The sequence below is a fragment of the Stenella coeruleoalba genome, assembly GCF_951394435.1.
Source record: "Stenella coeruleoalba genome assembly, chromosome: 3".
In the NCBI taxonomy this organism is placed as follows: Eukaryota; Metazoa; Chordata; class Mammalia; order Artiodactyla; family Delphinidae; genus Stenella; species Stenella coeruleoalba.
The window spans coordinates 47,713,600-47,740,472 of NC_137148.1; the positions used below are offsets into that span (position 1 = coordinate 47,713,600).

The 26,873-nt window shown below is 36.4% G+C and overlaps 1 protein-coding gene across 2 annotated transcripts in view; it reads left to right on the top strand.

Moving 5' to 3' along the window:
• NDUFAF2 (NADH:ubiquinone oxidoreductase complex assembly factor 2) overlaps window positions 1-26,873 on the top strand; it is a 184,082-nt gene that overhangs the window by 56,754 nt on the left and 100,455 nt on the right. Inside the window, exon 1 of one of the 2 annotated variants that reach the window (XM_079917120.1) lies at window positions 10,463-10,663. The exons of the other annotated variant lie outside the window; for it this stretch is intronic. Within the exon in view, the coding sequence (XP_079773246.1) occupies window positions 10,531-10,663 (133 nt within the window). The 5' untranslated portion in view covers window positions 10,463-10,530. Of the gene's footprint in view, window positions 1-10,462; window positions 10,664-26,873 lie in introns of those variants that run through there. 2 annotated transcript variants of the gene reach the window in all.

Sequence of the window (26,873 nt, forward strand, 5' to 3'; positions counted from 1 at the left end):
ATTTAGTTCTTTAATCCATTTTGAGTTTATTTTTGTGTATGGTGTTAGGGAGTGTTCTAATTTCATTCTTTTACATGTAGCTGTCCAGTTTTCCCAGCACCACATATTGAAGAGGATGTCTTTTCTCCATTGTATATTCTTGCTTTATCAAAGATAAGGTGACCATATGTGCATGGGTTTATCTCTGGGCTTTCTATCCAGTTCTGTTGATCTATATTTCTGTTTTTGTGCCAGTACCATACTGTCTTTTTTTTTTTTAATAAATTTATTTTATTTATTTATTTTTGGCTGTGTCGTGTCTTTGTTGCTGCGTGCAGGCTTTCTCTAGTTGTGGCAAGTGGGGACTACTCTTCGTTGCGGTGCGTGAGCTTCTCATTGCGGTGTCTTCTCTTGTTGTGGAGCACGGGCTGTCGGCTCGTGGCCTTCAATAGTTGCAGCACGTGGGCTCAGTAGTTGTGGCTCACGGGCTCTAGAGCGCAGGCTCAGTAGTTGTCACTCACAGGCTTAGTTGCTCTGCAACATGTGGGCTCTTCCTGGACCAGGGATTGAACCTGTGTCCCCTGCATGGGAGGCGGACTCTCAACCACTGTCCCTAGGGAAGTCCCTACCATACTGCCACCAGGGAAGTCCCTACCATACTGTCTTGATTACTGTAGCTTTGTAGTACAGTCTGATGTCCGGGAGACTGATTCCTCCAGCTCTGTTTTTCTCTCTCAATATTGCTTTGGCTATTCGGGGTCCTTTGTGTTTCTATACAAATTGTAAAATTTTTTGTTCTAGTTTTGTGAAAAATGCCAGTGGTAGTTGATGGGGAATGCATTGAATCTGTAGATTGCTTTGGGTAGTATAGTCATTTTCACAATGTTGATTCTTCCAATCCAAGAACATGGTATATCTCTCCATCTGTTGGTATCATCTTTAATTTCTTTCGTCAGTGTCATAGTTTTCTGCAGACAGATCTTTTGTCTCCTTAGATAGGTTTATTCCTAGGTATTTTATTCTTTTTGTTGCAATGGTAAATGGGAGTATTTCCTTAATTTCTCTTTAACATTTATCATCATTAGTGTATAGGAATGCAAGAGATTTCTGTGCATTAATTTTGTATCCTGATACTTTAGCAAATTCACTGATTAGCTCTAGTAGTTTTCTGTTAGCATCTTTAGGATTCTCTATGTATAGTATCATGTCATCTGCAAACAGTGGCAGCTTTACTTCTTCTTTTCCAATTTGTATTCCTTTTATTTCTTTTTCTTCTCTAATTGCTGTGGATAAAACTTCCAAAACTATGTTGAATAATAGTGCTGAGAGTGGGCAACCTTGTTCCTCATCTTAGTGGAAATGGTTTCAATTTTTCACCATTGAGAATGATGTTGGCTGTGGGTTTGTCATATATGGCCATTATTATGTTGAGGTAAGTTCCCTCTATGCCTAGTTTCTGGAGGGTTTTTACCATAAATGGGTGTTAAATTTTGTTGAAAGATTTTTCTGCATCTACTGAGATGATCATATGGTTTTTCTTCTTCAATTTGTTCATATGGTTTATCACATGCATTGAGTTGCGTATATTGAAGAATTCTTGCATTCCTGGGATAAACCCCACTTGATCATGGTGTATGATCTTTTTAATGTGCTGTTGGATTCTGTTTGCTATTGGCCTGTAGTTTTCTTTCTTTGATATTGGCCTATAGTTTTCTTTCTTTGTGACATCTCGGTCTGGTTTTGGTATCAGGGTGATGGTGGCCTCATAGAATGAGATTGGGAGTGTTCCTCCCTCTGTATATTTTGAAGAGCTTGAGAAGGATAGGTGTTAGCTCTTCTCTAAATGTTTGATATAGAATTTGCCTGTGACACCATCTGGTCCTGGGCTTTTGTTTGTTGGAAGATTTTTAATCACAGTCTCAATTTCAGTGCTTGTGATTTGCCTGTTTCTTCCTGGTTCATTCTTGGAAGGTTGTGCTTTTCTAAGAATTTGTCCATTCTTCCAGGTTGTAATCTTATTGGCATACAGTTGCTTGTAGTAATCTCTCATGATCTTTTGTATTTCTGCAGTGTCAGTTGTTACTTCTCCTTTTTTATTTCTAATTCTATTGATTTGAGCCTTCTGCCTTTTTTTCTTGATGAGTCTGGCTAATGGTTTATCAATTTTGTTTATCTTCTCAAAGAACCAGCTTTTAGTTTTATTGATCTTTGCTATTGTTTCCTTTATTTCTTTTTCATGTATTTCTGATCTGATCTTTATGCTTGCTTTCTTTCTGCTAACTTTGAGGTTATTTTGTTCTTTCTCTAATTGCTTTAGGTTTAAGGTTAGATTGTTTATTTGAGATGTTTCTTGTTTCTTGAGGTAGGATTGTATTGCTATAAAGTTCCCTCTTAGAACTGCTTTTGCTGCATCCCATAGGTTTAGGTCGTCGTGTTTTCATTGTCATTTGTTTATAGGTATTTTTTGATTTCCTCTTTGATTTCTTCAGTGATCTCTTGGTTATTAAGTAGTGTATTGTGTAGCCTCCATGTGTTTGTGTTTTTTACAGAATTTTTCCTGTAATTGATATGTAGTCTCATAGTGTTGTGGTCAGAAAAGATAGTTGATACGATTTCAATTTTCTTAAATTTATCAAGGCTCTTTTGTGACCCAAGATATGATCTATCCTAGGGAATGTTCCATGAGGACTTGAGAAGAAACTGTATTCTGTTGTTTTTGGATGGCATATCCTATAAATATCAGTTAAGTCCATCTTGTTTAATGTATCATTTAAAGCTTGTGTTTCCTTATTTACTTTGACTTTGGATGATCTGTCCATTGGTGAAAGTGGGGTGTTAAAGTCCCCTACTATGATTGTGTTACTGTCGATTTCCCCTTTCATGGCTGTTAACATTTGTTATGTATTGAGGTGCTCTTACGTTGGCTGCATAAATATTTACAGTTGTTATATCTTCTTCTTGGATTGATCCCTTGATCATTATGTAGTGTCCTTGTCTCTTGTAATAGTCTTTATTTTAAAGTCTATTTTGTCTGATATGAGAATTGCTACTTCCGCTTTCTTCTGATTTCCATTTGCATGGAAAGGCTTTTTCCATCCCCTCACTTTCAGTCTGTATATGTCGCTAGGTCTGAAGTGGGTCTCTTGTAGACAGCATATATATGGGTCTTGTTTTTGTATCCATTCAGCCAGTCTATGTCTTTTGGTGGGAGCATTTAATCCATTTACATTTAAGGTAATTATCAGTATGTATATTCCTATTACCATTTTCTTAATTGTTTTGGGTTTGTTATTGTAGGTCTTTTCCTTGTCATGTGTTTCCTGCCTAGAGAAGTTCCTTTAACATTTGCTTTAAAGCTGGTTTGGTGGTGCTGAATTCTCTTAGCTTTTGCTTGTCTGCAAAGGTTTTAATTTCTCTGTTGAATCTGAATGATATCCTTGCTGCATAGATTAATCTTGGTTGTAGGTTTTTCCCTTTCATCACTTTAAATATGTCCTGCCACTCTCTTCTGGCTTGCAGAGTTTCTGCTGAAAGATCAGCTGTTAACCTTATGGGGATTCCCTTGTATGTTATTTGCTGCTTTTCCCTTGCTGCTTTTAATATTTTTTCTTTGTATTTAATTTTTGATAGCTTGATTAATATGTGTCTTGGCACGTTTCTCCTTCGATTTATCCTGTATGGTACTCTCTGCACTTCCTGGACTTAATTATTTCCTTTCCCATATTAGGGAAGTTTTCAACTATAATCTCTTCAAATATTTTCTGTCTCTTTTCTTTCTCTTCTTCTTCTGGGACCCCTATATTTCGAATGTTCATGCATTTAATATTGTCCCACAGGTCTCTAAGACTGTCCTCAATTGTTTTCATTCTTTTTCCTTTGTTCTGCTCTGCAGTAGTTATTTCCACAATTTTATCTTCCACATCACTTATCCGTTCTTCTGCTTCAGTTTTTCTGCTATTGATTCCTTCTAGAGAATTTTTAGTTTCATTTATTGTGTTGTTCATCATTGTTTGTTTGCTCTTTAGTTCTTCTAGGCCTTTGTTAAACGTTTCTTGTATTTTCTCCATTCTATTTCCAAGATTTTGGATCATCTTTACTATCATTATTCTGAATTCTTTTTCAGGTAGACTGCCTATTTCGTCTTCATTTTTGTTTGGTCTGGCAGGTTTTTACCTTCATCTGCTGTGTGTTTCTCTTTCTTCTTATTTTGCTTATCTTACTGTGTTTGGGGTCTCCTTTTCACAGGCTGCAGGTTTGTAGTTCCTGTTGTTTTTGGTGTCTGCCCCCAGTGGGTAACGTTGGTTCCGTGGGTTGTGTAGGGTTCCTGGTGGAGGGGACTGGTACCTCTGTTCTGGTGGATGAGGCTGGATCTTGTCTTTCTGGTGGGCAGGTGTGCATCTGGTGGTGTGTTTTAGGTGTCTGTGACCTTATTATGATTTGAGGCAGCCTCTCTCCTAATGTGTGGGGTTGTGTTCCTCTCCTGCTAGTTGTTTGGCATAGGATGTTCAGCACTGTAGCTTGCTGTTCATTAAGTGGAGCTGGGTCTTAGTGTTGAGGTGGAGATCTCTGGGAGAGCTTTTGCCATTTGATATTACTTGGAGCCGGGAAGTCTCTGGTGGACCAATGTCCTGAACTTGACTCTCCCACCTCAGAGTCACAGGCCTGACACCCGGCCAGAGCACCATGACCCTGTCAGCAACACGACTCAGAAGAAAAGGGAGAAAGAAAGTAGGAAAGAAATAAATAAAAATAATAAAAAGAAATAAAGTTATTAAATTAAAACATTTAAAAGATTTTTTAAAAATAAAAAAATTTAAAAGTAATAAAAGAAAAAAGAAAGGAAGAAAGAAGAGAGCAACCAAACCAAAAAACAAATCCACCAATGATAACAAGTGCTAAAAAAAAAAAAAACAACAGAAACTGACAGAACACTAGGACAAATGGTAAAAGCAAAGCTATACAGACAAAATCACACGAAGAAGCATACACATACACACTCATAGAAAGAGTAAAAGGAAAAGATAATATATATATATAAAAAAGGAAGAGAGCAATCAAATCAGTAAACAAATCTACCAATGATAATAAACTGTAAATACTAAACTAAGATAAACATACAAAGAGAAGCCAGTCAGTCACATACAGCAAACCCCAAGTCTACAGTTGCTCCCAAAGTCCACTGCATGAATTTTGGGATGATTCGTTGTCTCTTCCGGTATTCCAGAGATGCAGGACATCAAGTTGATTGTGGAGATTTAATCTGCTGCTCCTGAGGCTGCTGGGAGAGATTTCCCTTTCTCTTCTTTGTTTGCACATTTCCTGGGGTTCAGCTTTGGATTGGCCCCGCCTCTGCATGTAGGTCACCAGAGGGCATCTGTTCCTGCCCAGGCAGAATGGGGGTAAAGTAGCAGCTGATTAGGGGGCTCTGGCTCACTCAGGCGTGGGGAGTGAGGGGTTTGCATGGAATGCAGGGCGAGCCTGCGATGGCAGAGGCCTGCGTGACATTGCAACAGCCTGAGGCACGCCGTGTGTTCTCCTGGGGAAGTTGTCCCTGGATCCCGGGACCCTGGCAGTGGTGGGCTGCACAGGCTCCTGGGAGGGGAGGTGTGGATAGTGACCTGTGCTTGCACACAGGCTTCTTGGTGGCTGCAGCAGCAGCCTTAGCGTCTCATGCCTGTCTCTGGGGTCTGTGCTGATAGCCACGGCTCACGCCCATCTCTGGAGCTCATTTAGGCGGTGCTCTGAATCCCCTCTCCTCGCGCACCCTGAAACAATGGTCTCTTGCCTCTTGGGCAGGTCCATACTTTTTCCTGGACTCCCTCCTGGCTAGCTGTGGCACACTAGCCCCCTTCAGGCTGTGTTCACGCAGCCAACCCCAGTCCTCTCCCTGGGATCCGACCTCCGAAGCTGGAGCCTCACCTCCCAGCCCCTGCCCACCCCGGTGGGTGAGCAGACAAGCCTCTCGGGCTGGTGAGTGCCAGTCGGCACCGATCCTCTGTGCAGGAATCTCTCCGGTTTGTCCTCCGCATCCCTGTTTCTGCGCTCTCCTCGGTGGCTCCGAAGCTTCCCCCCCGCCACCCGCCGTCTCCACCAGTGAAGAAGCTTCCTAGTGTGTGGAAATTTTTCCTCCTTCACAGTTCCCTCCCCGGGGTGCAGGTCCTGTCTGCATTCTTTTGTCTCTGTTTTTCCTTTTTCTTTTGCCCTACCCAGGTACGTGGGGACTTACTTGCCTTTTCGGAAGTCTGAGGTCTTCTGCCAGCCTTCAGTAGGTGTTCTGTAGCAGTTGTTCCACATGTAGATGTATTTCTGATGTATTTGTGGGGAGGAAGGTGATCTGCACGTTTTCTCCGCCATTTTGAAGGTCTCTCCCCAGGAGCCTGTATGTTTTTTTTTTTTTTTTTTTATTATATTCTGCCCTCTGGCTGGAATGTACCTTCCTTCTTTTTCACTCCTGGCTGACTCCTATATGTCCTTAGAAACTATAACTCTTTCTGAAAGTTTCCTTAACTGCTCATGAGATAGTCATCTCTCTCCTCAGTACTCTCCTAAATTTTTCCTTCTTTAATGTACTTGTGTATAGTACTTATTTCACTATGTTTTAATAAAAATGATCTTCTTCTCTCTCAACTCGACTAACTTCTTGAGGCAAAGAACTGTGTTCTGCACATCTCTTTGTCCCCATGGCCTAGTAAAAATTACCTGGCACATAGGAGATGGTCAATAAATGTTTGTTGAAAGAATGAATGATTATTTCATTACTTGTTTTACAGATCACCCATAAGGTTTGCTTACTGCGATGTCCTGTTGAATTTTTATTTTATTTTATTTTAAAAAAATTTTTGGTATTTTCTAGTAAACATGTGTTTTATTGACTATAAACTCACATGTAACTTTTAACATTTTCACTCTTGTTGAATTTTTAAATAGTGCTATGAATTATTTTGTTAGTGACATTAATGAAAAGATGTTTGTAAGAACAAGAAGTTGCTCTCTTGGAATGCGAGTCAATGGGTTTCTTGAGATATCTTTTTTAAACACATGATATTTTTGCTTATTTAGTTGTAAAATAATATAGGTTCCTTAATGGTGAGTTATTTAAAAGCAATTATGTTTAGCTACTCAGTTGAAAGTGATTCTCTGGTGAAAAAGTTAACTCACTTATAAGTATGTAATAAGAAGAATGCCTAGGGACTTCCCTGGTGGTCCAGTGGTTAGGATTCCAGGCTTCCTCTGAAGGCGGAGTGGGTTCGATCCCTGTTGGGGGAACTAGGATCCAGCAGCATGCTGTGCAGCGCAGCCAAAAAAAAAAAAAAAAAAAAAAAGAATGCTTAGTCTAACTGGTATAGTTCTTTGCTTTAATATTTTTACTCTTGTCAATACTTAATGAAAATATATCTCATTAAACTTGAAGTTACTAGTAATTATTCTGTGACTGCATTTCATTTATGTACTATCTTGACACTGTGTATAGAAATATTAATTTTATGAAAGCTCATAGCATTATTCACCACCAAAAGCAATAGAAAGAAAGATAACCATATACAACAAATAAATCTCTTGAGAAAAAAAAATCTCTTTTAAAACATATAAAATATATTAATGGTTTTTATATCCTCATTTTATATAATTGTATAGAAAATTCAATTCTTTAATTTGGGAGGAAATATTTTGTTTCATGGCTTTTAAAAACATTTAACTCTTTTAACAGGCATGAAGGGGTAAGAAAAGAAAATTACTTGTTTCAGCCTGGTCGGCAGTATATCTGGGCTAGCACTATTTTGCTGCAGCTGAAATTCAAACATGAGGAAATTGGAGAAATTTACAATTCAATGTGTGTTTCATCAGGGAGAAATCCACAGATTGTTTTGACACTCAGTTAGAAATTCAGCATGAAGATGGACGTCTCATGAAATTTGCAGCTGCTGATTGAATTTATATTTCCATAAAGGCCATCAACAGTAGCAGCCTGCAGGGGAAGAGGGGGGAGAGAAATGACAAAAATTGTGAGGCTAGCATTTTTCCTCAGCGTTATAGTGGCAAATTACTGGTAATAAGGGTTTACACTGACCAGGATTAAAGAAAAATATGGACAGCCAGAAGGGAAGGACTTCTCAGTTTAATTGATTTTAACTAAATATGTCTACATTTGATATCTAAATATGTGTTTAGTCATACGTAGAAAATGTAATATGTACCTAAAAGTCAGTTTATTCGTCTTTACTATTTAAATAGGAAAAATAAGGTATTTCTTGAAGTTATAGAAGGTTTTATTGTGTGGGTTATTTTCATAAGAGCCTTTCAAGATAAAAGATGAGTATTGTAGGAACAGAGTACAAGCTTGTTTTTTATACGATTGAAAAATCATTTCATGTTCTTGTAAGTAACACACAATTCACTTTTTGAGAATATCAACTCATTATTTTAAATATTAAAAAAATGTTTTGAACAGACAGCCAAGTAACAATCACAGATAACAAGTTGCCTTTTCAAGGAAATTATTTCATTCTCATTTTAAAGTGGGGTTTTTTTTGAGCAAAATTGGCAAAAAGTTAATTCTTTTGTTTAATGCTTGTCTGGTAGAGATTTCATATTGTACATGATTTTAAAATATTCATGGATTGTAGGTGAACTAAACGACTCAAGAATGTGTTCATTGTTCCCGCAGAGTTCTTTGTCTCTGTGGACAGTGTGTTTTAACCATAACAGGGTGCCCTCAGATGGCTTTATTGGAAGATTAGTATTTGCACAATTGTATGTAAAAATGTATCCTTTCTGTGAAAAAAATTATATTTTGTTTAAAATTATGTAGTCTAAATATAAAAGTGAGATTGTTACCCAGAAAATATATACATAATTGTTAGCTTTTATTTTTTTTAATGTACTAGATTATTTAAGAATATAAGAACATAGAAACTGATTCCATTAGTTTTGTTATATTTAATTATATTTGAGAACATCTACTATATCTATATTGTAAACTATTTTAATTTGAGAAGAACAGTATACATTTCTGATATTTGTGCTAAAATATACACATGGACATTTTTCGGAGTTTCAGAATTTGCTTTAGGTGTTAAATGAGCATCTTCAGATTACATAACAAGAGTGTGCTTATTCTGCTAGGAGTTTATGAAGGCTTGCTTTTTCAACATTACTTGCTATTGTTTTATTCTCTGTGTTAATACCAGAATCTGCCACTTAAGTATATTTTTACTTCTTATGCATTAGTTTACAAACCAAAGCAATACTATTTTATGAGAGAAGTACCACTGTGTCCAGCATAGATTTCACAGGTATTTGGAAAAACTATTTTCTCATTTGTGCTTTTTCTTCCTAGCCTTACTCAGGCATACACATTTTTGGGTCATTCATTCAAGAAGTCATTCTAGACTTCTCCCTCTTTCTTTCTTCTTTTCCCTCCCTGCCTACCCATTTGAGAATTTGCAGTATTCAGCATTCCAAAATACATGAGCCTAGCTAATTTAATTTACTGCTTATTAAAAGTCACCTTTTTCTTTAAGTTGCTACCAATTTCATCACCCAATTAAATCAGTATCTTCATTTGCTATTTTAGTGTCTTGCTTCTGCTCATGTGTATTTTTAGTTTTTATCCATGAGATATAATTTATTCTTTATTTATTCAACAAACATTTATTACTGATACCTATGTATCAGAAACTATTTTAGGTGCTGGCAACTACTGTGGCAACACAGTAGTAAACAACACAAAGCCCCCTCTCCACCTTCATGGAGTTTGCATTTTAGTGGGAGAGAGAGAGACAGTAAATAAATGAATATGTAATATAATGTTACTCATGAATATGAATAACTACAAAGCAAGATAAGGGGCTAGAATGTGACAGAGTGGGGATGTGGTGACTAGATAGGAAGTTCTAAAAGGATCTCTCTGATGATGTTCCATTTGAAAAGAAACCTGAGTGAAATGAGGGAGTGTGTAATACTTGGGAGTTCTATGTATTTTCCCTTTACTTTGTATAGCATGAGCATTTCCCCCCGATTTTGCTGTATGAGTGTTTGTTTTTCACTTATCCCCATCCTCTAGTCACACTCAACATGAGTAGTCTAGAATTATGCTTCCACAGCTCCTGTAGCTTTTCCATCTCATACAGTTTGTATATTTATATACAAATATGTAGAAATAAGGTTTCTTTGGAGGGAGTATTATTTGTTTTTTATAAAAAATGGAATCATTATATTTACCTTTCCCTGGCACTTGTGTTTCTTACTCAGCAGTAAATCATGACCGTTACTTAGATCAGAAGATACAGACCAAAAGCAATTCCTTTTAAAATTCATATTGTCATAATATGGATAATGCCACAGTTTATTTAGCCTTTGATTAATACATTAATGGACATTTCAGTTGCTTGCAATTTTTTTTACTACTACTGAAAATGCTCCAGTAAACATCCTGTACAAATATCCTTTCCTACTAATGCTTTTTTTTTTTTTTTGCGGAACGCGGGCCTCTCACCGCTGCGGCCTCTCTCGTTGCGGAGCACAGGCTGCGGACGCGCAGGCCCAGGGGCCATGGCTCACGGGCCCAGCCCCTCCGCGGCATGCGGGATCCTCCCGGACCGGGGCACGAAGCCACGTCCCCTGCATCGGCAGGCAGACTCCCAACCACTGCGCCACCAGGGAAGCCCCCTACTCATGCTTTTACGTATGTAAAATAAATTCCCAGAGTTGACATTGCAGTAGCAAAGGATATGTCCAATATTTATTAATGAATATTACCAGAGTACTTTCCAAAAAAATCTTAACAATTCACATTTCTCACCCCAGTGTAGGGGAGTGTCCCTTTTCTCCATAGCCTTACTAGCACTAGGCAACTTTGTATTATGTTTTGTGTATTTCCTCTGACTGTTTTTAACCCATCAGTCATCTGTCTCCGTGACGCTCAGCTTGTGTGTACCCTGGGCATGCTATTTGGAATAATGGAACACTGTGCCCTTACGGAACTGTACAGATCACTTTTTATCAATCTTACCATGTTGGGTTTTAACACATGTTTAAGTATATTCTTCACCCACTCTGACCCTCTGACCAGTAACACAAGGCCTGACACACTGTAGGAGAGCGGTCTGGGTGAATACTTGCTTTCAAAACTAAATATACGAGATCTTTGCCAAGCCTGTTGGATTATCTGTGCTATTGATTTCTCTTTGTCAATGCACACAAGAGTTCACTACATTTAGAAGTTGTTACCTGAGAGGTCAAACATATTCTTTCCTTGACACTATTTTTCTCTGGGGTTTGAGCAAGCATTTTTCCTATGTTACATATTGCTATGATCAAGACACAGTTCTATTTGTCAGATTGTTGCTTGGCTACTGTGCATTTTTTTCTGAATCTGAAATCACATGCACATTCTAGGCCTATCCCTGAAATTTTTTAAAGTAATATTGTTGACACTTTACTGGGCAAGTGTCTTCATCCCAGTATGTGATGTGCACCAGTGAACAGAGGTCAGGTAAGGGGCAAAGCTGTTTGTCATTTGCCAGGCAGTTTGCTACAACCAGATAAAAGTGTATTCCTATTTTCAGATTTAAAGTATAAACAAAATATATCTCTAGTCTCAACCAGTCTCTTCTTTTTAGAATCTTAATGTTGAAATGTCCCTTTGCTATCAGCTAGCTTAGTCTTTTCACAGCCACCCATTCTAGAAGGTTATGTTTAGAGAGCGTTTTGGTTTCTGCCTTTATTTATTCTTTATGTGAACTGGGAGCTATGGTGATCCAGCAATAGCCTGAGTGACCATAGACTGCATTAGCAGCTGGACTCTAGAGAAAAGGGAAAGTGAAATCCTGATGAAGCTCTGACTGACTGAGATCATGCCTTTAAATGGTGTGTCTAAAAGATTATTCAGTGTACAGATGTGTAAAGAGCCAGATGGTGTTTCAAGTTTTTAATGTAGGATGAGCATAAAGGTCTTTGAATTAGATTTTAGTAATAGGGCATGTATAGGAATCTTAGGGGATATACTATACTGTCTTTGATGGGTAGTTAGGGAGTGCATATTGGTTAATCCAAGACTTCTGACAAACAGAGTTTTGAGAATTTAGGTAGAATGGACATGACAAGTAGGGAAACTTATCAACTCTTCAAGTTAAGTCTGGAGTTGCCTTATATAGAGTAGCCAATTCTCTTTTGCCTTCCTATTCCCTATTTTCCCATTCCCTATCTTATTCATTCTTACCATTTAAATGTGTTCAGAGTATGTATCTATTACTCTTCTACTATTTGTTAGAGGTTCATGGTGTGGTTCAGAAACTGAGACTTGGAATAACACTTTTGCAAGCTGTGCTGTCACCAACAGACCTCAGCTCTTAGATCCTTTATTGAATCTGACTAGTTTGGACCACATTTATTTTGAGGTATCTACTTCTTAATTTAGATTTTTTTATGTGTAAATTCGTTGATTATGTTTTCTAATAGTTTTTTGCTTTAAATGTTTTCTTTCTTAGCATTTTTAAAATGTGAAGTGTTTCGATCTATTAAAAGGTTAATAAATCTAAATATACAAGTAAGATATGTTATATAATATCTAGATAGTTTAACAGTTAATTTCCTCTGTTTTCCTCTTCCTTCCTCCCTTCCTTCCTCTTTTTCTTTAATACTTGAAAGCATATTGAAGGTTACTTCTAATTCCCGAAATAACTGATGAGGTTTCTTATAGCAAAAGGTCAAGCAGTTTAAGTTTAAAGTTATGTAACCTTTCTATTTTAAACTGGAACATTAAGATTTTTCCTGAACCTACTTCTAACAAACACCCATTCTTTAGTTACCATTATTCTTTGCCTTAGGTACACCATTTGTCTGCCTCCTTAGCTCCTTTTCCTGGCTGCCTTATCACTGTCATCTCTTCTGTTTAGTTCCTTTGACTGCTCTTTTAAACTTAGTTTTGTATAGACTCCTTTATTACATCCATTATACTTATCAACCACTTCAACTCATGTGAGAGTCATGGATATAGGTGACAAGTTCTGTACCTCTCAGCAATCGTCGAATAACCATTATGCTTTTACATAGATAACTTCTAAGAAATTGGGTTTATATAAGGTTTTTTTGAACCTTAATTATTACACTATATGAAGACAGTGATGTAGATTTTTTATACTATCTATGCCAATACATAATGAATTTATTATAGTACTATGGAAAATATTAAAGATATCCTTTCAAGTAGGGGCTTTATTATATATTATCCTTCATGATACAAATCTGTTTTATAGTCCATATGATACCCATTTTGTGGTATAGATTTAATTTTTATCATAAAATTGTTTACATTTTCATTTAATGGTACCTATAATTAGTAAACCTGGAATGACTTAGGACACTTCTTGTATGATAAGTATTGAACATTCTCTTATACTTGTAAGTACAATTTATTTATAAATTTATTCATTCCAGTATTTGTTCAGCAGAAATTCAGGTTGTTCTGGCAATGATAATCTTAAACTCTCCTTATATAGAATTATTCTTTCTTGGAATGTTTTGGTTCATCTGTATTTTTAAAAATCAGAGTAGGGATAAACCAAAGCTATACTAAGTAGACCACTTAGAAGGACGTAAAACTTCTCATAGAAAAAAGGAATAGGGAGAGATTAGACAAACAAAAGGAGTGTCTTTATATTTAACTCTATAGGAAACAATTGTACATAAATAGATAGTGTGCACGTGCGTTCACACACACACACCTGCTGCATATGACAAATCATTGGCTGAGGTTCTCATTTGTTTTGTCAGAAGGAGAGTGAAACATCTACTATTCGTGGCCTAATTCTGATCATTAAGGAGAAAATTGATCAGTAAAGTAGAAACTTGAGAGAAGTCACTATATAATTTTAGAGTTTATGGTAGCTAAGGAAAGCAGTGCTATAGAGAGTTAGATATATATTCTAACCCATACATTAGAAGAGGAGTCTTCAGAAAGCTCTGCAGGAAAAATAGGTAAGTATTTATATTTCAAGAGGAATGGAAAAGGTCTAAAAAAAAATTACTGACAGTATATCTGTTACTAATCCTAATGAGGAGATGGAGATGGAAAGTCTGCTAAAGGCAGTGCTCTAACTAGTGTTTTAAAAGGGCAAGAACACAAAAATGTCTGTAACTGTAGCCACAGGAAATGTAATGGCAGTAAGATAGGGGGCCTGATGTGTTCCCACATAATCATCAAAATTCAACAAAACGGCATGTTCAAACTATGAACAGAACACAAAGCCAAGGACAGTTGCTCAAATCAATAAAACATACTCCTAGAAAGACTAAACCTCAAAAAGATGAGACTTTTTTAAGTCTTACAAATGACACAAAATGGCCATCTACTTTTATATATGAATTTATGTAAGTGTATATATTTGGTTTTTCTTAGATGGGTAAATATATGTAGGTAACAAATATGTTCTTCTTTGATAACATTGAATATGAGTATTAAGCAGACACAAAAAGCTAAAAACATTTGGAGCATAAAAATTTCAAAACCCATTACTTAAGAAAATAGTATATTTTTAATAGATGAAAGAGAACAAGACAGCTCTGTTCCCTTTTTTTTCTCTTATTTTTTGAGAAATGCTTTTAAGCTGAAAATATAAAACATAACATAGGCAAGAGGGAACATAAAGAAAATACTTGGGGAGACTTCTCTTGTGGCGCAGTAGTTAAGACTCCTTGCTACCAGTGCAGGGGGCTTGGGTTTGATCCCTGGTCAGGGAACTAGATCACACATGCATGCCTCAACCAAGAGTTTGCGTGCCACAACTAAGGAGCCCACGTGCCGCAACTAAGGAGCCAGTGAGCCACAACTAAGGAACCCACGAGCCGCAACTAAAGGAGCCTGCCTGCTGCAACTAAGGAGCCCACATGCGTCAACTAAGGAGCTGGTGAGCCGCAACTAAGGAGCCCTTGAGCTGCAACTAACGAGCCCACATGCTGCAACTAAGGAGCCAGTAAGCTGCAACTAAGGAGCCTGCCTGCTGCAACTAAGACCCAGTGCAACCAAATAAAAAATAAATAGATTAAATAAATAAATAAATGTTAAAAAAACAAAAAGAAAATACTTAGAAAATCTGTAAATGTTCCAAACTTCTGCAAAGACCATTCTTTATGCCTTCTTTTTTCAACCACAGAACAGCCCTTTCTCTCCTCTTCACTATAATGCCAAGAGGAACAAGACATGGGCCTGCTCCTGGGGTCTCAGCCTAGAAGTAGAACTCCTCATATCACAACACCCCATTTTACAGTTATCTTATTCTGAGGCTTTCTTAACGCCAAACAAATAAAAAGAATGCCTTCAATTCTTTTTTCTGTTTGTCAGTAATAATTAGGCATTTATTTTCATTCATTGTATAGTGTGGAGCATCTGATTAGTCTTATGATGAAAAAATTCATGAGAAAGCTATCATATCCAAATAGAAGTTAAAAATCAGTTGTTATTTAAAATGCAAAATTGTTATAAGTAGGGGATACTTGAACTCAATTAGATAAATAATAAATAAGTTACAAAGCTCAGTGGCTTAACACAAGCATTTATTTCTTGAATCAGGCAGCTGTCATTTATTTTATATTTTCATCACTTGGAAAAAATCTTCAAGGTTGACAAGGGGAGAAGAGAGCTAGCTGAAAGCTCACTTGGGATGATTTTAAGGGCTGGGCCTGGAAGAGGCATATGTCTCTTCTACCCATATTCCACTGGCCAGAACCCAGTCATGTGACCTCCACCAAACAGCAGGGGAGGCTGGAAGATGTAGAGGAGCTTGTGCATAATTGGTGAGCACGAGCTATCTTTGCCACAGTTGATTCAATCCAGTTACGTGAGTGTTTATTGTGAACAGTGTGCATGTGACTTTTCTAGGCACAGGGTTAGAAAGATGAATAAGTCATGGTTTCTTCCTTCAAGTGAATCATAAACGAGTTCTAAAACTCATTGTAGACTATAGCCTGTATTTAGTTTTAGATTTTCAAAACAAATCCGTTGCCTATTCTTAGTATTATGAGACTAATAAGTATTTTTTAAAACAGCCAAAAGATTTGTATACCATCTGTATCAGTTAGGATTCAGGCAAGAAACAGATGGCACATTCAAATTAGATAATAAGGGACTATGTAAAGGTGTGGGCAGGGTCTAGGAGGGAAACCACAGGGTGTGGGAAACCACAAGTGCAATACTAGAGGGTTAACAGCAGGGTGTCTTCACCATTTGCAAGCCTAAAAGGGTGAGGAGAAGTGGTTTCTTGGGCCTGGAGTTGTGACCTTGAGTAAGGGAAACAGCCAGGCCATTTGAATTTGTAGGGAGTGAGCCAGCAAAATAAATTCTCTGACCTTATTCTCCTTCCTTCCTTCTAGTCTCCTGTTGGTATTCCCTAATATCTGAATCCCAGTAGAATCCAGAGGGCAAAGGGAACCTTTGATGTAATCCATATAGGTCAGCTTCCTAGGGCAGAGGGCAGAAAGGCAGGGACTGGATCTAGAGGGGCAAACAGCACACTGTCCTAAGAAATCTTTTTTTCGTCTAATTGGCAGATATTTTCTAGGCCTTGTTCATTGCAAAGCTGTAAATACTATGGGGCATATACAAAAGGTATGCCTTTTCCTTCAAGGACTTTGCTTTCTAGTGAGGGAGAGGGAACCACAAACTAAATTCAAAGGCAAGTCTCTAGAAGATTTGTGTTCAAGCAGTGATCGAGTGCCACATGGAGCATTAGATGAAGTGTAAGTGGTGTAGTTCAGAAGAGAAAGAGATCATTGTGCCCTTGAATTGTTAGGGGAAGCTTTGTGAAAGAACTGAAACTTGAACTTGGCTATGAAATGTTTACAGTTTTTATAGACAAGGAGGATAGAGTCATACATACATATAGCTTGCTCAGAGTACACTGAGTGTGGAGTCCAGTTGAAGGTGGGAATTCATACAGAAGTTAGTGAGAGGTAGGTTTAGGAATAGTTTGAGGTCAGAAGTTAGAGAGTCATAATGAGCAAACTAAGGAGTTTGTGCTTCTAAAAACCATCACGACGTTCTAGGACGGATTACAAGGTATTGTGTGGTAGAAGAGTTATGCAATGAAATAAATTTGGGAAATGTATACTCTCCCACCCTTGGATATATATAATGTGTTTTTAGTATATTGAAAGCTCTGAAAAATCTTGTACAGAAACCACTTTTTCTGCTAAGCTTCACATGGCAAAAGAATTCTTTTCTTTTTTGAACTGAAACATGTTAACATCTTGTGAAACTCTATTATTCTATAAAACCTGTTTTGAGAAATGCTTCCATAGGTAATGGTAAGCCTTTGAATAGTTCTGAAAGAGTTACGACATGATTAAAGGGGTAATTTAGGGAGATTATTCTGGCAGTGTTATGCAAGATGGATTGGAGTGCACATGTTCATTTAGGAAGCTATTGCTACTGCAGTAATACAGGCAAATAGTGCTAGTCTGAAGTAAAGGGTGGTAGTGGGCTGTAAAAGATGCACACTTGTGAGGGGCATTTAGAGGAAAGAAATGATAACATGACTTTGACTGAATGTGGGTGATAAGAAGTAGGGAGGGGTCAGAGCGAGAGGTAGAGGTCAGTAATGACACAAACTATGACTTTCAGGCCCAAATCTTCTATTCTGTGTGAGTTTGTTAAACTGCAATCTATAATGTACACAGACCATTAAGAAGGAAGTATAAAAGAAGACATTTGAGAAGAATGTATGACAGTACACAAAGGGCAACATAATGCCTATTCTGAAAATGAGTTTAAAAGAATGTATCCTGGGAATAATTGTGCATCATCACCATGGTATACAAACTAATCGCGATTCAGGACTAGAAGAGCAGTGTTCTGATCAAACTAGGTTGATGGACCAGACCATTGGGATTATGTATACAGAGCCAACTCAAACTGTATACTTATTAGTTGTACCTGTAAACTTAGGATTTTTATTAAACCTCCCCCCCAAAAAAATTTTTGGCACAGAACCAGTCTAGAGTTAAGAGCCAACTGTATCTTGTTTATTTGAGGTTTTATTAACAGTATTAACCTAAGAACACTGCTAATTTTTATAGCATGTTTCTCAACACCTTTTGAACCCCAGTCATGTTAACAACCAGCTGCTGGCCTAATGTTTGTTTAGCGCCACATACTTAAGGAAACCAGTGTTGGACAAAGAGAGAAATGCTATATAAATCTTTTAAAAATTATTTGTTATTAGGTCGTAATCAATCATTCAAAAAGGGGGAAAAGCCCAGGAACAACTCTAACATTGTTTTCGGGAGTCGTAGTTCTTAGTTGATACTCTCTTCGCAGCTGTAACTTTCTTTTCATTTCATACGCTCACTGTCATTTGCCCATTTCTCTTCTGTGCTTAAGTGCTTTTCCCTTTATCTTCTTATATTGTGTTTTTATTTAGAGAAGACAAAGTACAATGTGATGCTTCTTCCTTATTACTTGCTAAATTCCTTGTTTACATGCTAAATCCCTATTTTAATGTAGTTTTGGGATAAATTTACTGAAAATATTCAGTGCTTATATTTTCAGTTTTGAATTTATTCATATTTTGACAGTAATTGGTAGAAAACTGTTTCTCACAGCTGACAGGCCAAGAAAAAAAAAAGCTTGGGGACAAAGCTAACACATGCCAGAGTGCTGAGGACCCATCAGATATTTAAAGAAGTGGCATTTGTACTTGCATTATTTAAGCTACTGTTGAAAAAGGGGGTGGGAAGAGACCATATTTGTAGCAAACGTATTATAGAATTCATTTTCTAAAGAATCATGTTTTTGAAGAAGGTATAACATCTATCAGGCATTTTATGAAGCACACAAAACAAGTAGATAATAGTTCTCAAAAAGAGAAACTATGAATGTTGTGACGTAAATCTTTTTTTTTTAAATCCCAAAACTCAAAGAAATATATTTACCTCCTAGAAAATAGTAATTAAGCCCAAATTTCAAACTGAATGTTAGTGAATAATTTTGTCATTTTCTACCACAGAAATACTATTTGGTAAACAGTACAAGGAAAGATATATTTAACCTGTTTTGCCAATTAACTTAGATGTTAATAATCAGACTGTGATTTGGGGGACTTCTGATGTCTTTAAGAATCCCTCAGGTGATGGGATAGCTGGTTCTTTTGTTTTAATGATTGTGACTGTATTTCTGTTCTTTCTGGCAAGTATGAATAATTACATTTAATAAAAATCAAACATCTCACTTATGTCTCATCAAAGAGAAAACCAACCTTGCCCTTAATTCGGATGAGATACACGCTGCTGCAAGCAGGGATGGATGGAACAGTCATCCCTACTTTATTTTGTAATTTTTCATAGTACAGGGTGAAATTTTGAAGGGCCGTTGATATAGATCAAGACACAATAACTCTTTTGGACTTTGAAGATATTCTATTAAATCATCTCAGATCCATCATTGAAATGATGATTTGCACATAGAACAGAACACTTTAAGAACTTTTGAGAAGTTACAAAGTTGTCCTCTTTCCCCAGCTTCAACCATGAAACACAAATTGTAGAACACTTTAACTTGAAGTTTACACAGTCTGACAAGTTTTTTTTTGTTGTTTGTTTGTTTTTTGCTTTTTTCCCTTATACATGGTCAATGTAATGGGTTGAATAGTATCCCCTAGAAGTTCTTGTCTGCCCAAAATAAGGTCTTTGCATATGTAATTAGTTAAGGTGAGGTCCTACTAGATTAGAGTGGGCCCTAAATTCAGTGACTAGTGTCTTACAAGAAGAGGAGACAACACACAGAGAAGGTCTTTTGAAGATGGAGGCAGAGACTGCAGTGATGCAGCTACATGCCTAGAGATGCCAAGGAATGCCAATACCACTAGAAGATGCAAAGACGAAATCTTCCCAAAGTCTTCAGAGGGAGCATGGCCCTGCCTACACCTTGATTTTGGACTTCTAGCCTCCAGAACTGTGAGAGAATAAATTTCTCTTATTCTAAAATACCCAGTTTGTGGTATTTTGTTGTGACAACCCTAGGAAACCAAGACAGTATTCCTAACCATTCTCCTATAAACGTATTATGTTTTACTACTTACTTTTACATATTTGTCCTGTCTACTGTACTGTGAAGTCCTCAAGGACAAAACCATGTCATACTCATCCATAGTAGGATTCAGTGTCCCCCAAATATTTATCACATAAGTCTGTGGGTACATTTATTTTTTAAGGTTCCCAAATGTATTCTTCCTGAATAAACATGTTAGTTTTTTATTAAATTTGCATACTTGAGGAAGACAAGAATATAAATAAACATAAGGATATTCTGTATGGAAAAGGTTGGAGATAATTGGCAGGCTTAGGTTTCTATTGTTAGCAAAGGTATGCTAGCTGTTACTACCACTTTTAGATCCCATTCATATGAAAGATAAGATCTGAAGTGAATTTTAAAGTAAATGACATTTCTAAAGGGCTGTCAATCTGAATTCTCCAGAGAATATTCAGTTTGTCACAATTTTGCTCTAACATTATAGAGCACAACTGAAAATAAATGATTGCTTAACTATCAAAATTTTGTCCAAAGCACATATCATTTGTAAAGATTACATTTTAGTAAAAAGACTAAAAACCATAATTTAAAGTAACATGGTATTTTATGAAGAACTGACATTCCAAAATAACATCTAAATGGATATATAAAAATTTAAAATTTTTAATCTTAAAGGCTTAGCTTATAGCCTAAATTTCTAAGATATGAAAAATGGTCATTAAATAATATTCTTCTGTCTCAATTTAAATATATTCTCCATTTACTAGTGTCATTTTTTTTGTCTCTCTTTAATTACAAGTAGTTTTAAATTGCCCCTTTGAATATTTCTTACTCAGTAGTTGAAATACTGCCAATAGAGGCACTAATGACTCTTTGAGGTAGTTGTAGGTCGTTTTCCCCGGTCCCATTTTTTTTCATGAATTTTAATATACAAGAATTCCTAGTCTTTGTATATTAAATTCTCTCCCTTCTTATAGAGACTGAAGTAAGAAATATTAATTTAACTCATTACAGGAAATGGACCAGTACTAGAATAAGAGATTGCCAATTTTGAAAACTGGCAAAGACTTAAATGTATGTATTTTTAGCTACATAAATAAATTATGAATTATAAGCAAAATTTAGTTTATCCAACTGGGTGAATAAACATCTCTTGTAATGGCTAAATCTTACGGGCAGTCACTCAAATGTCTTCTCCTAATAAGGAGAAAAGAGTCATTGTTTTTAGTAGAGGACATCTTTTTAGACATTTGTTCACCATGTTTCCTAGAGGAAAGTGATGATTTTAAGGGCCACTTGGTAATTATTTTCTTTCTGCTTTCCAATGATGTTTTCACATGCCATGAATCAAAATAGAAATCTCTGTGGCAGCCATGGGCAAACCAGGTATGCTTCTGGAAGCCTGACAGTTTCCATGACATATCTTGTGAGTGAATCATATGGATAAAATTACCCATAATAAACTCAAATTAAAAATCTAGATATGAGCAAGTAGATTTATAACTATTACTATGCTGGAGTCTTCTTTAGAAATGTATTTTTACTTTTGGACTTAGTACTATTATTCTAAGTACCTAAATGAACCCAATAATCTTGATAATGCTGTTTTAACCGTAGGAGATTTTTACCTTCAGTTTGAAATTTGTTGGTCCTTTATAAACAAATAATTCCATGATTGTAATTTAAATTCCTCTTAAACCCAAGTGCTTATCATTAGTGGGCCAGTACCATAAATTGTACATATACACAGTAAATGTGTATATGTTACTAAGTAAAAGGAAAAGTGCAGAAAAGTTTGTAGAGTAAGTGATTTGTGGAAAAACAAAAGGGGTAAAATTATATATGTGTGTATGTGTATAATATACATACATATAAATTTTATATTGACTTTTGTGTGCATAAAAGTAATTTCTGGAAAGATAAACTAATAAAGAGGGGTTGCCAGCTATGTTTATGTGCAGGGATGGGAACTCAGCCAATAGGACATAGGCATAGGAGGGAGTTTTTTCACTGTATACCATTTTATGCTTTATGTTTGAACCATGTGAATATATTACTTAGAAAGGGAGGGAGGGAGGGATGAGGAAGGAAGGAAGGAAGGGGAAAAAGAGGAAAGGTGGGCGAGAGAAAGGGAGGAAGGGAAGAGAAGGAAAGAAAATTCTGTTTTTAAAAGTATGCTGGTTGAATTCTTCTTTAAGAGAAGCCCAGTAAGCGAAAACAAATTTTAAAAACAGTTGCTTTTGGGGATTGATATGAATTAATCATGAAAATATATAGGCACCTGTTAGGTATAAGTTGCCATGTACTGGCAATTAAAGATTCCATGTACTGTCCCTTTGAATCATGGTATGACTCTGATCTCCCTTCAGAGTCTTTCAATCAGTAAATTAACTTCATGGTTCTTCTAACTTTTCTGTAGAAGTTGTAGTTTCTAAATTTCATATCATCCTGGTCACCTCTGTCCAGTTGTCCTCCAGTGTATCAGTGTGCTTTGTAAAAACCCAGGGTGAATATGACAACAAATGTTCTAGATTGGTGTGACTAGCTCTGGTTTACAATTTTTGCAGTTTTACTAGCTTTGGGGATATCTTTGTCAAAATATGGACAACTATCAACCATTGAACCTGCTGCTCTGCCTTTGGGCAGGATATGTCTAAGTAGGTCCCTGCTCTCTAGGGCAGCATAACAAGCATGCAGTTTTATTCCACAAGATATTCTCATCTACTCCATGAAGCTATCTTTCCAATAAAGGACCTGCCTATTATTGTGAGACTTGATGAAATAGAGTAATCCTATGTAACCCTTTCCTGTCTGAAACACAAGCCCTTCTAGCAATCTTACCAGTTACCCAACTCTGTCTTCCCAATGTCCGTTCTTGAGTTCAGCTCAGGCTAACTTCACCAGTAAACCTGCCTGTCTATCCCCAGTGCAGATGAACTGAGCCCTAAAACTTACAGACTTCCCTACTATGAAGAACCAGTTGTATAGGCTCTTAGATTAGATGAGCTTGGATCATCAAGTGTACCATTACATTGAGAACGGAAGCTTGGACATAATTATATTTCACGTATTATGCTCATATGTTCATTTGGCGGTTTGCAATGATGTATGCTTTGTAGTGATTAGAATCCTTTCCTAGGTTTTAACCACTTGGTATTCAAAAGATGCACCTTAATGTGGCACCTTCTTTCATGCGGGTTGATATTTTATGTCAGTATCTTCCTACAATCACGATTTTAGATGAAGCATTTTCTATCGTTTAGCTCCAGCTCATTTCTTCAGACAAAATGTTATTTGGCTTACCAGTGGGAAAAAACTAAAAATGGAGGTCTTTTGGTTGACGTGGAGGATTTGTTGGAAGAAGGAAGGGGTTTCCCTGGAACCTTGTTCCTTCCAAGGCTGCCCTTGAAATACTGTCATGGAACCCTTTAGGTTTAATTTGACTTCCATTGTTGTATCTAGAAAAATCAAATTAATAGAAGTAAGGTTAGATTGGCCTTATTTGACAGTCTTAGGAGGATGTTGTAGAGCTTTCCATTTAGTAGGATAGTAATTTTGATTACCAGCAGTTTAGGTACTTTCTTAATATGAACTTATTTTTCTTAACAAGGCACTTACTCGTCTAGTGAAACATGGCCTTTCTTTTTTAATCTTTGAACATTTTTCTGTGTATCCCACCCCAATTCTGTGTATTCAATGGAAATAATCATCTTTGGGGCCTGAATGTTGGTAATAAATCCAATATGGCCCTACCAAAAGCCATTTATGAATAGAAGGATGCCTTCTCTGTAGGCAGTCTTTTAGAGAAGAATGTGTTAACCTAAATAAGAAATAATTCTTCAAATGAAGTAGTGCACATCTGTGGGAATTGTTACCAGTGTTTGTATTGATACTTTGGATGTCAGTGTTTTATTCTTATATTTTTACATTTTAATTTTTTCCTAATTATAAAAGTAATACAAAAATAAAAATATTTGATATAGACATCAGAAGTCTACCATAATCCTTCCTCAACCCCTTGAAATAACCACTTTGCAATTTGGAGTGTGTTTATACAAGTTAGAACAGAATAACCATTGAAATTCCAGTGATTTATATGACAGAGATTTCTTTCTCAGTTGTCTACTCCAGGTTGGGGGTGAGAATATTGTCAGTTCCACTTAGAGAACCAGGGTGATGGAGAGATTCCACCATATTGTTGCTGCAACATCTAGAACATGAGGCCTCTTCAGATACTTTGGTAGGGAAAGAGCTCTGGAGCCGTGGAGGAGAATTTCTTTTTAATCTATGCTTCTTTAATTTTTAATGAGGTTGTGCATCTCTATCTGCGTATTTATATACTTTTCTCCTATATAAAGACTATTAATGTCCTTTGTTCATAATTTTATGTTTGTTCTCCTTTTTTTGTTCAACCTATTTGTATATTAGAAACATTTAGCCCTTTGACTTTTTTTTTTTATTGGAGTATAAATGCTTTACAGCCCTTTGATTTTTAATTGGTTAAACACCTTTCTTTTTTTTTTTTTCCAATTTTTTCTTTGGTCTTTTGACCTTGTTTAATGGTATTTTTTTTTGCTCCCTAAAAGTTTTTTTTTTTTTTTGCGGTACGCGGGCCTCTCACTGTTGTGGCCGCTCCCGTTGTGGAGCACAGGCTTCGGACGTGCAGGCTCAGCGGCCATGGCTCATGGGCCCAGCCTCTCCGCGGCATGTGGGATCTTCCTGGACCAGGGCACAAACCCGTGTCTCCTGCATTGGCAGGTGGACTCTCAACCACTGTACCACCAGGGAAGCCCACCCTAAAAGTTTTTTATAAAGAAAATTGTGCAGCACTTTTCTTTAAAGTTTCTGGGTTGTCATTTATAGAAAGGCCTTCCCAATTGAAGATTTTTTTTTTAATATTCATGTCTGAAATATTAAACTTCAAATAAGGCATCCCCAAAATATAAGGGTTTGCTTTCCCTAGGCCCCAGTGACTGTTTTGTGCGTTCCTCTGCACATTTTGACTTCTTACAGTTATATTTAACCGTAGTCTCTGATATCCATTTTGCTATATATTTCTTATCTGTCATAGCATATAAGTGAAATAATATTGACTGTATTCCCTAGGCTGTACATTAAGTACCTTGACTGATTTATTTTATAACTGGAAGTTTGTACCTCTTAATCTCCCTCACCTATTTCACTCATTCCCCCATCCCTCTTCCATCTAGCAACCACCAGTTTGTTCTCTATATCTATGAGTCTGTTTCTCTTTTGTTATGTTTGTTTATTTGTTTTTTAGATTCCACATATAAGTGGAATCATATGGTCTTTCTCTGGCTAATTTCACTCTGCATAATACCTTCCAGATCCATCCGTGTTGTCGCAGATAGCAAGATTTTATTCTTTTTTTTTGGCTGACTAATATATCGCGTGTTCTTTATCCATCATCTATCAATGGCATCTGGTCCTGGACTTTTGTTTGTTGGGAATTTTTAAAATTACTGATTCAGTTTCATTACTAGTAATTGGTCTGTTCATATTTTCTTTTTCTTTCTGGTTCAGTCTTGGGATATTGTATGTTTCTAGGAATTAATCCACTTATGTCATCTATTTTATTGTGTATAATTGTTCACAGTAATCTCTCATGATCCTTTGTATTTCTGTGGTGTCAGTTGAAACTTCTCTTTTATTTCTGATTTTATTGATTTGGGCTCTCTCGCTTTTTTTCTTGATGAGTTTGGCTAAAGGTTTATCAGTTTTGTTTACCTTTGCAAAGAACCATTTTCATTGATCTTTTCTATTGTTTTCTTAGTCTCTATTTCACTTATTTCTGCTTGATCTTTATGATTTCTTTCCTTCTACTAACTTTGGGTTTTATTTGTTCTTCTTTCTCTAGTTGCTTTAAGTGTAAGGTTAGGTTGTTTATTTGAGATTTTTCTTGTTTCCTGAGGTAAGCTTGTATCGCTGTAAACTTCCCTCTTAGAACTGCTTTTGCTCTGTCCCATATGTTTTGGATCGTTGTGTTTTTACTTTCATTTGTCTCTAGATATTTTTTGATTTTCTCTTTGATTTCTTCAGTGATCCATCAGTTGTTTAGTAGCATATTGTTTAGCCTCCACATGTTTGTGTTTTTTGCAGTTGATTTCTAGTCTCATAGTATTATGGTTGGAAAAGATACTTGATGTGATTTCAGTCTTTTTAAATTTACTGAGTCTTGTTTTGTGGACTAGCTTGTGATACTGAGGAATGTTCCATGTGCATTTGGAAAAAAAATGTGTGTTCACCTGCTTTTGGTTGAAATGTTCTCTGTATATTTATTAAGTACATCTGGTCTAATGTGTCATTTAAAGCCAGTATTTCCATATTGATTTTCTGTCTGGATGATGTCTATTGATGTAAATGGAGTGTTAAAGTCCCCTACTATTATTGTGTTACTGTCAATTTCTCCCTTTATATTTGTTAGTTTGATTTATGTATTTAAGTGCTCCTATGTTGGGTACATATATATCTACAATTATTATATCTTATTGGATTGATCCCTTAATTATTATGCAGTGTCCTTTGTTTTCTTGTTACAGTCTTTGTTTTAAAGTCTATTTTTTCTGATATAAATATTGCTACCCCAGCTTTCTTTTTGTTTCCCTTTGCATGGAATAGTTTTTTTCCATCCCCTCACTCAGTCTGTATGTGTCTTTAGATCTGAAGTGAGTCTCATGTAAGCAGCATATATATGGGTCTTTTTTTTTTTTTTTAATCCATTCAGCCACTCTGTCTTTTGATTGGAGCGTTTGGTCCACTTACATTTAAAGTAATTACTGATAGATATGTACCTGTTGCCATTTTGTTCATTGTTTTTATAGTTTTCTTATTGTTGTTTCTTTCTTCTTTT